Raw genomic sequence first — 13,865 nt, 5'->3', positions numbered from 1 at the left:
GACATAACGTTGTGGACCACCCACGGCAGTGATGGCGACATAGAGGGCACAATACAAAGCGCCGCCACATTAACACAAGAACACGAACGAAGCATCGGACTCTCATGCTCCCCAGAGAAGTCCGAGCTCCTCATCCTCCGCCCCACCACCCGTATAACCCTCCCAGCGCCCCCATAACCGTTGCTTTGGATGATCGCCCCATTGCGGAGGTAGACACTCTCCGGGTACTGGGACTTCATATCCAAAGCAAAGGTAGAAAAAGCCTCACAGTAAAGGAACTCAAGCGGGTGACAGGTGCGATCTCGCACCTCATCCGCAGAGTTTCGGGCCAACATAGGGGCATGAGGGAGCACGATCTATGTCGTCTCATTCATGCCTTTATCCTCAGCCGATTCTTATACACGCTCCCTTACCTCAGACTCAGAGGTGAAGAGATCTCCACCTTGGACGCGATGCTTCGTACCGCGTTCAAAACCGCTCCACCTACCCCTCAACACTTCAACAGAGAAATTACTTCAGCTGGGTCTCCACAATACTGTTGGGGAGCTTGTGGAGGCCCACAGACAGACCCAGTATATCCGATTGAAACAGACTGGCACATCCTCAGAACTCTCGATGTTCTAATCCCAGCTAGCGACCCCACACTCCTCTCCATCCCACGCCCTATCCACTCCAACCTTCTTGTCAAACCCCTTCCCCGAAACTCCCATCCACAACACCACGAGCCCCGCCGCCGAGCCCGGGCAAAGGCGCTCCACAAATATTACGGCTCCGAGACGGATGCCGTACGGGTGGACACCGCATACTCGGGCAATGAGGCGGCGACAGCCGCGGTGAACAATACCCTCCAGTCCATTGCAACCCTCCCCCTCCCCTCTGTTGCCTCCTCAGAAGTGGCCTAGGAGGCAGCGATCGCCCTTGCAATTGCCCACACGGAAGCTAAATATATACTCACAGAGTCAAAAACTGCACTATAAAGTTCGCACTTGGGCGAGTTCATGTTTCTGCTTTTTGCATACTGACCTCGCCCACTGCAAACCCGCCCCGCCACGTGAAGCTTATCTGGGTGCCTGCGCACTCGGGGAACCCTGGCAACGAGGCCGCCAACAGCTTAGCCCAAGGTCTAATACGCCGGGCACGGGCGGTCCCCACGTCGGAGTTCTCCCGGGAGCGCATGCACACGTTTAAAGAGATGACTCAGGCCTACCGGGTCGAGAGACAGATATACCCCCCACCTCACTCCTCCCTCAGCAATCACCACCAAACACTATGGCGCCGCCTCCAGACGCGAACCCTCCCATCCCCTTACATTAGGTCTCGTTACCACCCCACTCTTACCGACCCCTCCTGCACCCTTTGCAACCACCCCACTGCCACCCTCGCCCACATTCTATTCCAATGCCCGGCGGATCCTCCCCCGCAGGGTCTGGAGCACTTCACCACCTGGAAGGAATGGGAGACCCTGCTACGCTCTGAGGACCCGGTCCGGCAAAAGACCGCCACAGACCGAGCTGCCGACGTCATGAACCGTAGGAACATGAACGTTTGAGTGTAGTAGGGCCATGCGGGGGCCCAGGGGCCTGCGCGCCCCGAACTCCTCTGTTAAAATAAATGTTTTTTACTACTACTACTACTACTACTGCTCGGGCGGGAGTTTGGCGCGCCTCAGCGAGGCACCTGCGACGCCACAACACAAACAGAACAACACTGAACACAAGGTGTTCAAAAGGGTGCGCCGGCGCCTGAGGACGGGGTTCATGCGGACATAAACATCCTATATGCAAGCCGCCACATTGTCCTCGCAACTACACATTCGAAAAAAACATGCGCGGGGCTCTCGAAAGCCCCACAGTTGGCACACTGGTCATTGGGTACAACACGCCATCTGGCAAGGCCCTGTCTCGTGGGGAGGACGCCCCAGCGCCTAAGCCAGTGAAAATCTCCCACTTCATTTGGCAGCCGACAAGCTGCCCACGCTCGCCATTTGCGTACAACAGCCTCTCGTTGCTCATCAGCTGAAAGCCTGCGAACGGCTACTAATTCGCTGATGCGTGTGGCTGGTAGGTCGCCTACATTAACATCTGACAGGTCTGCGTCTAGAGTCGACTTTATCTCCGCAACCTCGCGGTAAAAAAGCAGAGGTCTTCCCGCTTGTGGACCGAGGTGTTCGGTCGGGTTAGGGTGTAAGCACACGACGCACTGTGCTCATCCAGTACAGGATGAGCGAGCGACCAGGGTAAGACTCGTCAGCTAATAGCCTCTCTACCAGCCTTAACGCGAGTACTCGAGTCATTGTAGGAATGCACGAAGGCCAAGGCCTCCCCTGCTCCTCGGAAGGTGTAGGATGTGACGGGCGACTAGCGCTGTCCGGCCATCTCAAACAAAAGTCCCTATAAGGGACGCGGTCTGTTCACCAGCCGGCGCGGGATTGTCGCGATACGCGGCACATGCTCGTGTCTTGACATCACTAACTTTAGCATCCAGCGCGAGGTTGAAACGCGCTGCGTCAGAAAGGGCGTGCGTGGCTCGCAAGAGAACTACATCCCATGTCCGGGGGCAGACTCCGCTTGGTTCAAACAGCACGCCAAGTAGACGCACTGCGTCCCAAACGGTGCGGCGGCGGCTAAAGGGCCCCTGAACTGACCGAAGCGGAGAGCATTACTTTCTTCGGGTTGAGCTGCGTTCCTGATACAGCTGCGTATTCCGAAAAGATGTTCAAAAAACGATGAAGCTGTCATTGTCACGCATGAAGAATGAAATGTCATCCGCGTATGCAGATACGACATTCTCCTGTCCTACTGATGGAAAACCTCGAATATGCGTGTCCGCGGTGACCCTACGCTGCAGCGGGTCGAGCGAAAGTATGAAGAGTACCGGCGAGAGCGGGCATCCCTGATGCACTCCCCGCGTAATCGGAAGGCTGCCGGCAATTTGGCAATTCAGTACTAGTCCACTGCTAAGATCTGCGTAAAGGCCACGTAGGAGCTGAACAAATTCGTCAGGAAAACCAAATGAGCGAAGCACAGTGAACAAGTAATCATGTTCTACACAGTCGAAGGCCTTTGCCTGGTCCAAGGAAACAAAAGCTCCAGTGATCCGTTTGGCACAGGCGTATTCGAAGACGTCTCTCGTCAGTGTCAGCGAAGCGAACACCGATCGTCCAAGTACCGAACAGGAATGGTATAGGCTAACCAAATCCTGAAGGTAGATTCGCACCCTACGGACTTTCAATGTGGCTATGAGTTTATAGTCGGTGTTGAGGAGAGTAATCGGTCGCCAGGATGAGGGACTCGACGGCGCCATGCCCTCCTTCGGTATTAGAACGATACGGCCGACACTGAACGAGGGTGGCTTGGTGCCGCTTTCGAGGAAACAGTTATGAGCCTAAGTAAAGAAGGACCGAAGATGTCAAAAAAGTAGAATAAAAACCGGTTACAAGTCCGTCAGGACCGGGAGCGGTCGACTAGTTCATGGCGCCTGAGGCACAACGCACCTCCTCCAAAGTTGCCGGCTCCTTAAGTGCCGAGCATGCGGCTTCTGAAAGTTGAGGGAGAGGCCCACAGAAGGAGCCGACTGCTTCTTGAAAATGCTCCTCCTGGTCGAGGCCTTGCGACGAAAAGAGGGCCGCGAAATGCTCGGTAAACGAGTAGCGGATGTCCGCGGGTTCCGAAGACGTCGTACCGTCCGCAAACGTGACGCTCTCCACGCGCGTTCGCGTGTTACTGCGCTGGCCAACGACTCGAGCATGTCCGAGGCCCACGGCATCCTCAAGCGGCACGTTCGATGGTCCCGCTGAGAGTGATGCGCGAGAACTGTCTTCGAGAATGCGGTGATAACGCTCGCGCAGCGTCTCGAGATATTCGCGCATTGCGAAGGTAAGCGTTTCGCCTCCCCGTACGGTGCGCATGCGGCGCAGAACGTCATTCAGCATGGTCGTAATGCGGACACGCCGCGCCTTCCCCGCACACACAAGAGCATCGCGCCAGCGTGTTTTCAGCGCGTCCCAGGTAGCAGGAGTTATATCACTAACCACGGCCACACACAAGCACAAATATTCGCGTATATCAGCAAGGCATTGTTCGTCGTGGAGCACCTTTGCATCCATGCGCCACATCAGGGGACTGTTTGCACGGCCCGGGGCTGCTCGCAGAGTAATCGTGACCGAGAAGTGACCACATAGCTTACCGTTTATACGTTGTTGTTATGAGTGTGAACGATCTTACACGACGGAAGGTAAAGAACCCGCATACCTCTTGGCTTGACGCTCTATGTAGTCTTGGGTTGAGCATATAATGAACATTTTTTTATTCATCAGTATGCCCCAGTATGTTCAAACAGATTTTTCAATCGTTTCACATAAATCTGCGGTGCTCTTTCTTATCTTCTGTATAACCACTTGCTATCAGTAGTGCCGCTACACCCGCCCGATGTCAAAACAGTATCAAGGCAGTGCAGCTGACCTCCAGGTCCGAAAAAAACAATCACACAATTTTCTCGTACTTATTCCTAGGGCTCTCAGATTGCGATGCACTTGAGTTCACGAGCTTGATACGTGTAGCGGAGGCACTATAATATTACGCAGGTGAGTGAAATTACAAGCTCTGCGCTGATAAGCTACAAGCAGTCTCCACTGGTCAGGGTTAATTGGGAAGATATGAGAAGCTTTCGTCCTGAATTGGACGTACAGATGGGCTGGTAATGTGTTTATAATTTCATAACCAGAGACAAAGATATCTTTCCCTTTCAATAAAAGGCGTAAACAGGCGTAAACAAGATGCTATGACTGCCATTTCAAAACAGAAAACAGTTTCCCGTTATAGAGGAAACATTGCGTGTGCTTTTTTTTATTGCCACTTACTCATGCCACGTATAAATGCCCCGAAAGTGCATAGAAGCTAGTAATACATAATGCATAATATTACAGTCTCCTCCCGTTTTATTATTCAAAGATAATCAATGAGCAACGTCACCACAATGGCTCCTTGCTTATGAGGTGTGATAATTCTAATCAGGTGTTTAGAAGAACTTCTTTTCAGGCTTTTCGGTGCATGGCTTCGTTAATGCCGAGTTGCGCACACATAAATGACGAACACAAGAAGAGAACGATGAATCTTCATTGTTCTCTACATCGTTCTCTTCCTGTGTTTGTCGTTTATGTGTGTGCAACTCGTCAAAAACAATTAACTAGTCAGGTGTGCTAGTCACAGAGCCTTGTGAAGGTATAGGCACATGTCTGTATATGAAAGCTCCGACAGGTACAAACGTCATCCATCATATTAAGACAAAACTCAAAATGTATTTTATTAGTGTGGTAAAATCAGTAACTGACGAATTCGAGTGCCCCGCTGGGGTTGTGCAGTGGTAAGACGCCCGAATACTGTGCCAGAGTTCCTGGGTTAGAACCCGACTACGGCGGCTGCATTTCGATAGAGATGAAACGAAGTGGGGTACGTCGCCTGTGCTATCTCAGCGCACGTTAGAGATCCCCAGATGGTCGAAATTACTCTGCAGCCCTCCACTACGGCTCCCCTTTCTCTCCTTCCACTTTCAATGCCACCTTCCTCCCTTCCCTTACGGCAGGTCAGGTATCCACAGATCGTGTGACAAATACAAAGCCTTTCCCTTCCTGTGAACCAATTGTTATTGTTATTGTTATTATTATCTAAAGGTAATGTCTAACCTGCTTAATAACATCAAGCATCGGCGTTTTATAAGTAGAATTGTTTAAATGAGCCTCTAGAATTTGGCGCGCTCCTGAAGCACAGACATAGCCTTCCAGCTTTGCCATTTACTCGTTCTCCGGGTGCGTGCGGAGCGCGAAGCCTGTGCAGCTGTAGAAGACGTACGAACGGTGAAGATCGTACATCGCTCTTATACGATTTTCTTAGGCAACAGGGCGAGCATCAGTGCGCAGTTTGATATCTCGTAGAAGAGCTCAATTATTGTGCATTTTCGGACACAGTCCTCCCACGACGGTCTCTCTGAAGCCACGAGAATGACGACAGATCTCTATTACCTTCTGTCAATTCGCACCGCATAATGTAAGCTTGGTCTCAATAATGCAATACATCTATACTAAGTCATTCCTTCTCAGAACCAGGATGCAAACAAGAATAAGAAAAAATATCAGCAAATGCGCTAGCTCACAACTCATGTACGCTCGAAATGAAGGCGTGCGTCATACAGCATACAGCCCATTTATATCAGAATTGTTCTTTGTTATGGCAATGTTTTGCTCAGTGTCATAATTTTTCTTTCCTTTGCCCTCGGCTACCATGTCTCTAGCGCGCCATAATGTTTGTCAGCCCCTGTAATAAACACTTAAAATACTCTAGTTCGCCTTCATTCTTGTTGACTGTGTGTACGCTAACATGATGCTTTTCTTGTGCTGTCATTCTTTAGTATTACGTCAGCGCACCTATAAGTCGCATAAACAGCAGTGTATCAGTAGCACTGTTCGCGGCGTACAAGTTTAACGCCCTAATACCCATGAAACCCTATCGACGATCGGTTGTAACACAAAGCATTATACTGCGCAAGCCGCTTTGGCTTTCTGAGAAATAACAATAAAACTTATGCTTTGTCTTCCGTTTTTCATTCACTACAGATCAAGTAGGCACAGCGAACGTTGCTGACAGGTGAAGACTAAAGCCTGGCCTACGATGTCCGTGTTCGAGGTGACGGTCCGGGATTTTCCGGACTTGAAAGACCGTACACGGATCCTGCTCGGCCAGAGTCCACCCGAGGGATCTCGGTGCCTGCGCTGCGGCGACCTGACGGGGCTCGCGTGGCGTGCTGTGTGCGGCCACTGTTTCTGTAACGACTGCAAGGACACCCTCTCGCGGGCGCATGTGCTTACCTGTCCTGTGCACTTCGTGAAGACACCCAGGAATATGGTAAGCTCAGCACAAATGCACGTGCACATAAATGTTGGAACACGCTAGCTGAATGAAATTCCAACACGAATATGAATGTTTGATCTCATGCATGCACATGAAACGAATAGAATAGCACTTGAGGACGCTCGGTGAAAGAGTGGTAGCTAGTGCTGCAATCTAGTGATACAAGATCGAATGCAGTGGCGTGAATATTTCCACTTCAGCTTCTTATACAAAGCTCTCGTCATCAAGACACGAATTTAGTCAGCTCTGATATGTAGGGCCTCATTAGGAATATTTACGAACCTAAAGACTGCTACTGTCACCCTAAAAGAATAGATTTCCTCCTAAAAAGACCCGGTGCGCTCCTGTAATCGGCTACATCTCCTATCATCTGCAGATGACTTAACTGAAAAAGCGTTAACAACATGCATTTTCATCTTGTTTTTTTTTTGTTTTCATTCATTGCAACGTTGTTTCGCCAAACGGAAAGAAATATATTCCTGGGTAATGTTCCAGAAGGCATACACTGGCTGAGGAGGCCGCGCCTGACGGCGTAGATTATTTATAGGCCATAGTTTTGTTTTTCATGCCATATGAATTCACAATTATCATCGAAGTCCTATCCCTTGATATGCAAAACGACTTTTTTTGCTTACATCAGCATAGTTGGCTGCACTGTGGTCAGCCTTGTTACAGTTTCTGCCGTCGCATATAGGGTTCAGGAGCAAATAAAATGAACTCTATTTTTCAATAATTCCGAAGGATCAATAAAACTTGGTTTATATGATTTATATAAGAGCGGGTTAAAATAGGTTGGTTTTTCGAAAATGATACACTACTCAGCATTTAAAAGCGTGAAATTTTAAACACTGATTCATTTAAAAGTCACTAGGCCGTACAAATAAGCCCCGACTTTCTAAGCAGCATGAATAACATCTACAATAACAAAAAAAGTGTTTTTAGGTCTAGCTGCTATCTCACTGTCTTGCGAAAACTCTGTCTGACCCTTTATTTTATGGACAGAAGCGGAGTCAAGGTTACTTAGTAAGCTATATCTCATCTAAACTTTTTTTCTTAACTATTTAGTACTAGCTGCTAGGCTCATTCATGTCAAACTTAGCAATTTGTGCAAGTGGAAGGCAAGGCTACTAGAACAACAAGAAGTATTATATACCACGATGAACCAAGCCATTTTAGATAACTTAAATTATATTCTTCACAAGCACTAACAAATACTGTAAAATTAAAAAATGCAAACACAATGCATGACTCCGTGTCCTGTGCACGAACAACGTGCTGCTAAAACCTGAAGTTGAAACATGCAGCTGTTCCCTCCGACGTTGAGCGCCTCTCTTGCAGCTGTGTAGCTGAAATTCTTCAGTGTAGTTAAAAAAAGCTGGAAACGTCATTACTTACATTTCTACAATGCTAGCTTATGAAGTACAGGTTCCTGAGAAAAGATCATAGGTCGATTTCACAAAGCCCACTTCACAATCCCACGTTTACAGGAAGCCGCCAAGCGCCATCTTGGTTGCAGTCATGCACAGCGTCGTCTGCACAGCATCATATTTTCTGTGCGCCTTGGTTGGTATCATAACAACTCACATTAGTTTAAGGCGAAAGCCTGTAATGCCTCATGACTCAGCAGGGTGCCCATGCGTTCGCGAGAAGTGCCTGCAAGATTCCGCAGGATACTGCGAGGCTATGACGCCGTCACCTGGTGACATCATGACTAGACGTGACGTTACATCCTGGCATCCCTACCGAAAAAGCTAGGAAATATCTATAACCTCATACATGGGTTTCCATACTAAACTTGTACAAATCTCATATCAACACATACAAACATTATTCAAAGCATGAGAATCTAGGGTATAATGGGAGAACGAAGATGGCTACACGGTATGAAATAGCACTGAACGAGGGTAGAGGGGCGAAGCCTCAGTTCGCAAGTAGAGACGACGTTTCGACAGGTCCACAACAAGTGCTGTTTCATATTCAACGTATGAGGAATATATAAGATTGTATGCCATTTGGATGAGGTTTGTATAAGAAGCTGGCATGCGGTTATTGGAACTCAAAGAGGTTTCTCACAAAGGATGTCTGATAACCAGAAGTGATATCTTGATAACGTCACAACGGGTCATGACGTCCCCAGGCGATTCGCTCATAAACGAAGCTGACCCCGCCTGGCACCCGATCCATGTGTGCGTGGGCGCCTTTCATTTGCCGCTTCCTCAAACCATGCACCACACAGCGTACAGATACCGCGCGATTCCGCGGAATTCCACTTGTCAATCATTCTGATGACGTCATCACAAAACCAAAAATCGTTTTTCCACCGGGAATCAAACCTCCATCGTTCGGCTCCCCAGTCGAGTGCTTTAACCAACTGCGCCACGTGTTCTTCTCTTTATTGTCAAATTCAAAATGGATTTTACACATATAAAATATTACACAACAAACACACAGCAGGCTAAAAACCATGAAGCTCGGGCTACGTGTTTCATTAAAATTCGCTGCACCCCTTAATATTTTCCCATCCATTTTGCTATTCTAGTTTCCATGGTATACCCCTCCAGAATTCACTAGATCTGTCAAAAAACATTCCTTGCCTTTATAGTTTCCTTCTGGTCTTTGTAAAAAGGTTCTTTGTGCATGCTCTTATTCGGAAGGATATATAGACATTCACAATGCGGTTGCTACCTTACCAACCAGAAATCTGAGTTATACCTGCGACCTATGGTATTTTCCTAATAATATGGATCCGTGTAAATCCGTGTGTTCTGTGTAAAGTGACAACATGAGGGGCCGAATTGATTTTTTAAAGCATTTTTCTAACACAATTTCGTGAAAGGCGCCAAGGCAGTTCCAAGCACAGGAGCTGCTAAGGCATCTCCAGTGGGATTGACTCTCGCTACATTATCAGTGCGGGCGAGATAAGGTTTGACTGGTGGGTAAATGTTAGTGAAAGTGAAAATTACTGAGTAAGAAATGGTAATTTTAGGTATGATAATGAGCTATATATTAAATTTGTTAAACACAATACCAGGATTTATTTCACATTTCCAGGCATCTGCAGCGCCAATTTATCATTTCGTGATATACAGAAAGCACAATAATCGCTCGTATGGCAGATTGACGTATCAGTAGTGACTACGTGCATTAAGCACACGCTCTGTTTGTGGACATCTGAATACGACAATAAAATTTAAGCAGTGTTTTATCCGAAAATTTACATTGAGCACAAAACTTTGAAAAGACGAAAAGGCAAAAAAAGTGAAGCAACGCGAAGGTTAAACAACCGCCTCATTGTTGGCGATTTGTACGCTTGCGTAAACAATTGCGGCACATAAAAATATTGAAGACTTAAGACATAAAAGTTGCCAATGACCTAAAATTATCAAAATTTACCAATGAAAATTGTACACTAATAAAAAAGGACGACGAATATGATGTTCTGCATAGAACGTCCTTAGCTGCCTACAATGGTAAGCTTCTGCGGTCTTATTTCGGGACTATCTTTTTTTCTTTTTACAAAAATGAAAATGGGCGGGGATTCTTGTTTCACACAGCTTTTGGAGCACATGAACACCCTCAGGTGAGCTAACTTGCCTCACAGATTCGTCGTTCATGGAAAGAAACGTAGTGTGGGAAAGCAGACAGGAGAGCTTTTCGCGCGTATGGACACACCGGGTCGACTCGGCCACGGGCCGAAGTAACTTCAACTCCCAGAGTGCCGCCAAGATGGCGTAACTGGACCCAGGCAGCACAAAATGTCGGGCCCTTGCGGGTCCTTTATTGGCAAAAGGGGCAGGGCCAGCCCGCCTAAAACCCCTGTTGAACCCCTGTGGAGAGCATGTGGGCAAGCCCAAATTGGGCTGGCCCCTGTTCATTCTATATGGGTCCCACATTGGTATTGCAAGGGCTAACCAAGTCCGCATGCCCCCATCAAGTCTGCATCGGTCCCTTGCAGGCTTCTTGAGGGCAGATAAGAAGCAGATGTGGGCTCCATGCTGGAAAGCCCAAGTAAGGTAGCCCACACAGAACCACCGTTGGTCCCTCACCGGCTGTGATGGGGCTGGCAAGCATGCAAGCCTGCATGCTGCCCACATCGGTCCTTTGTCGCATACTTGAGGGCAGACTGAACCAAAATGTGGGCATTTTGCCGGTACTATTTGGGCAAGCCCAAATGGGGCTGCCTACCCAAAACTGCTCTTAGACCTACCTCAGTTATGCTGGCATGCAGCCCTGTTGTGCAATGTAAATGTGGGCTCGATGTAGAAAACACGTTGGCAAGCCTAAATGAGGCTGCCCACACAAAGCTGCTGTTGGACCGACATAGGGCGTAGAAGGGCTGGAAAGTTATATGCCCGCATGCTTCCCACATTGGTCCCTAGTTGGGCGCTTGAGGGCAGATTGAATCGAAATGTGGGCAAAAAGCCTGCCAACCCAGGTAGCACAGAATGTGGGGCCCCAGTAGGTCCGATATAGGCAAGTGGGGCTGGGGCAACCATCATAAAACCTGCATCGGTCCTCGATAGGTGTTTCTTGGGCTAATGCAGAGCACATTCCTGCATCCAGACCACAAGGGTCCTTTGCCGGATATTTGAGGGCAATCCAACCTAAATGTGGGCTTTTTATGGGAAAGCCCTCATAGATCCGAAATGAGGCCGCCCCCATTAAATCTTTGTGGGACCAACATCGGCTGTAGTGGGGCAAGAAAACGGACATACCCACATGCTGCCCCAATCGGCCCCTTGTAGGTTACTTGAGGGCAGGTGAAATATGAATAAGGGCTCGATTTGGACAAGCCCTCGTGAAGCCCAAATGAGGCAGCCTTAGTTAAACCGCTTTAGGTCCCACATAGGCTGTTTGGGGCTGGAAGGCGGGCGTACCCGCATGGTATCAAAATCGGTCCTTTGTGGGGACTTTGAAGGCCCGTGCAACAGCAGGTGGGCTCTAGGTTCAAAAACAACGTCCAGCCCAAGTGGGGCTGCCCACATAAAACTGCTTTATATCCTGCATGGGCCGTAATGGGGCTGGAAGGCGGGAGGGCCCGCATGATACCAAAATTGGTTCCTTGTGAGGAATTTGAAGGCACGTGCAACAGCAAGTGGGCTCCAGGTTCAAAACCAACACCCAGTCCAATTGGGGCTGCCCACACAAAACCGCTGTAGGTCCCACATCAGCCGTAATGGGGCTAGAAGTCGTGCGGGCAATTGCGTAATCATTGTTTCCAACCTTTATTTGCATTATATGTTGCCCTAAATTACTATTATAGATGATTTGTATTACAGTTGCTGCCATGTTTAGTCGATTAGGAATTTACATGGCTTTAGGTCTCGCGCTCATGCAAATTGCGCTACGAATACTAAGACAAACTGATTGCTAGCTGTTGCCTCTTATATGGTTGCTTTGGACAGCCTGCAACTCCCAGCACAATATTACTGTTGTGAACACACATCTCCATAGCCGGAACAAGATGTACATGAAGTCATTTCGGCTAGATGAATGTTGTGAATTATTGTAAAATTTAATATTGTGGATGTTTATAAAGTGCAGACATGTATAAAATAATTACTTAATTATGTGCATAAATATTGATTGGAAAAACGTGGGCTAGTGATTTCCATCAATTTCCTGCGTCGGACCCCTATGAGAATAATGTGGGCAAGCCCAAGTGCGGCTAGCGCTATAGAACCCGCATTGGTCCTATGTCATTATCTGAGGGGCTAACTGAAATAAAAAAAAACAAGGTTTCTCCAAAGCGGCTGCCCAAATTGGTCCAAAATAGGACCATCGCGGGGAGTTGGCGGGATGTGCCCTTTTAACAATGCCGGAAAAATGTGGGCAGCCCCGCAAGGGCTGCCTGCATCGGCCTCTAGTGGGGCCCATTGGGGCTTTGTCGACATCCCCCTTCGGGCCTACGTCGGCCCCTCTTGCAGCACCCACATTGAGCCCACCGGGGCTGTCCTGCATTGCCTACATCGGGCCCACCGGGGCCCACCCTTCATAGCCCACTTTGTGCTACCTGGGGACTGCTAGGGGAATCGGTCTATTGTGTACATAGTTATTTCTCGTCAAGGACCATGTGAGCACCCCTTTTTCACATCCTGTGCCTCGCCTGACTTCAAGTTCATCAGGGTTTTGGTGCGGGGTCGAACAACTACGCCACCAAACACAATGGAACCACTCTGATAACAGCAAGTTGAAATAGATGCATGAGGAGCCCCCGAGGTGCCTCCGATGCAACAGCGAGGCAGCTGCAGGGCAGCTGCGCGCTCTGACAACCGAACGTATGCGTGAGGCCAGGGAGAAATGTGTGCGGTTAGTCGAACAGAGGACGAACGCTGTGGACTCCAGCGATGCCATGTTAGTCGTTTTCCCACTAAATTTAGCGGGTTATTACGCTGTTCGAATTGCAAAAAAAATAATTATATTACAGGAGAGGTGCTTTTAATAATTTAGGTCCTTCTGACTTTTAAGACGGGAGCCTTTTTTAGGCTTATGGAAAAAAATCCCGTGCGCGAGAGTTGTGCACGAGATCTGTCATATTCTGCGAGATGTATTCTTGTCTAGCTTTCCTGTCATCTATAATCCCACACTTGAACGGGCGCCAAGGAACGCCACGCGACAGCAGCGAGGGTGTACCGTCCAAAGTCACATTTGCCGGAGAGTGTAACAAATACAGCACCTTTCATTTCCTGTAAACAAATTATAATTATATGTAGCACTGCAACGAATGCCGACAAGAGGCTAACGATGGGAGGCAAATTATAGGATAGGAAAGGTAGGCTTTCGCCATTCTCCTCTTAAGAGACATCTGAGAAAGCTTAAAATTTTTTTTCTGATAGATTTCGGTGGTCCTACATACTTTGTTAATAATAGCCTATTATGTTCACAACTTTTGTTTTACGCAAGCTTGCCACAAGGCATATTATAGAAACTCATGTAAATTATTTTCGGTAAGGAACCGGAGCA

General features: G+C 48.3%; 1 protein-coding gene across 2 annotated transcripts in view; it reads left to right on the top strand.

Moving 5' to 3' along the window:
• LOC146200175 (uncharacterized) overlaps positions 1-13,865 on the top strand; it is an 87,678-nt gene that overhangs the window by 63,918 nt on the left and 9,895 nt on the right. For both annotated transcript variants that reach the window (XM_084595413.1, XM_084595412.1), the window contains exon 2: positions 6,608-6,896. In XM_084595413.1, coding sequence (XP_084451539.1) covers positions 6,663-6,896 — 234 coding nt within the window. In that variant the 5' untranslated portion in view covers positions 6,608-6,662. The remainder of the gene's footprint in view (positions 1-6,607; positions 6,897-13,865) is intronic.

Source organism: Amblyomma maculatum, chromosome 2 (genome assembly GCF_055883805.1).
Source record: "Amblyomma maculatum isolate TAMU_Amacu chromosome 2, ASM5588380v1, whole genome shotgun sequence".
Taxonomy (NCBI): Eukaryota; Metazoa; Arthropoda; class Arachnida; order Ixodida; family Ixodidae; genus Amblyomma; species Amblyomma maculatum.
The sequence above is the reverse complement of the archived record's forward strand: the minus strand, read 5'-3'. Positions and strand labels throughout refer to the sequence as shown.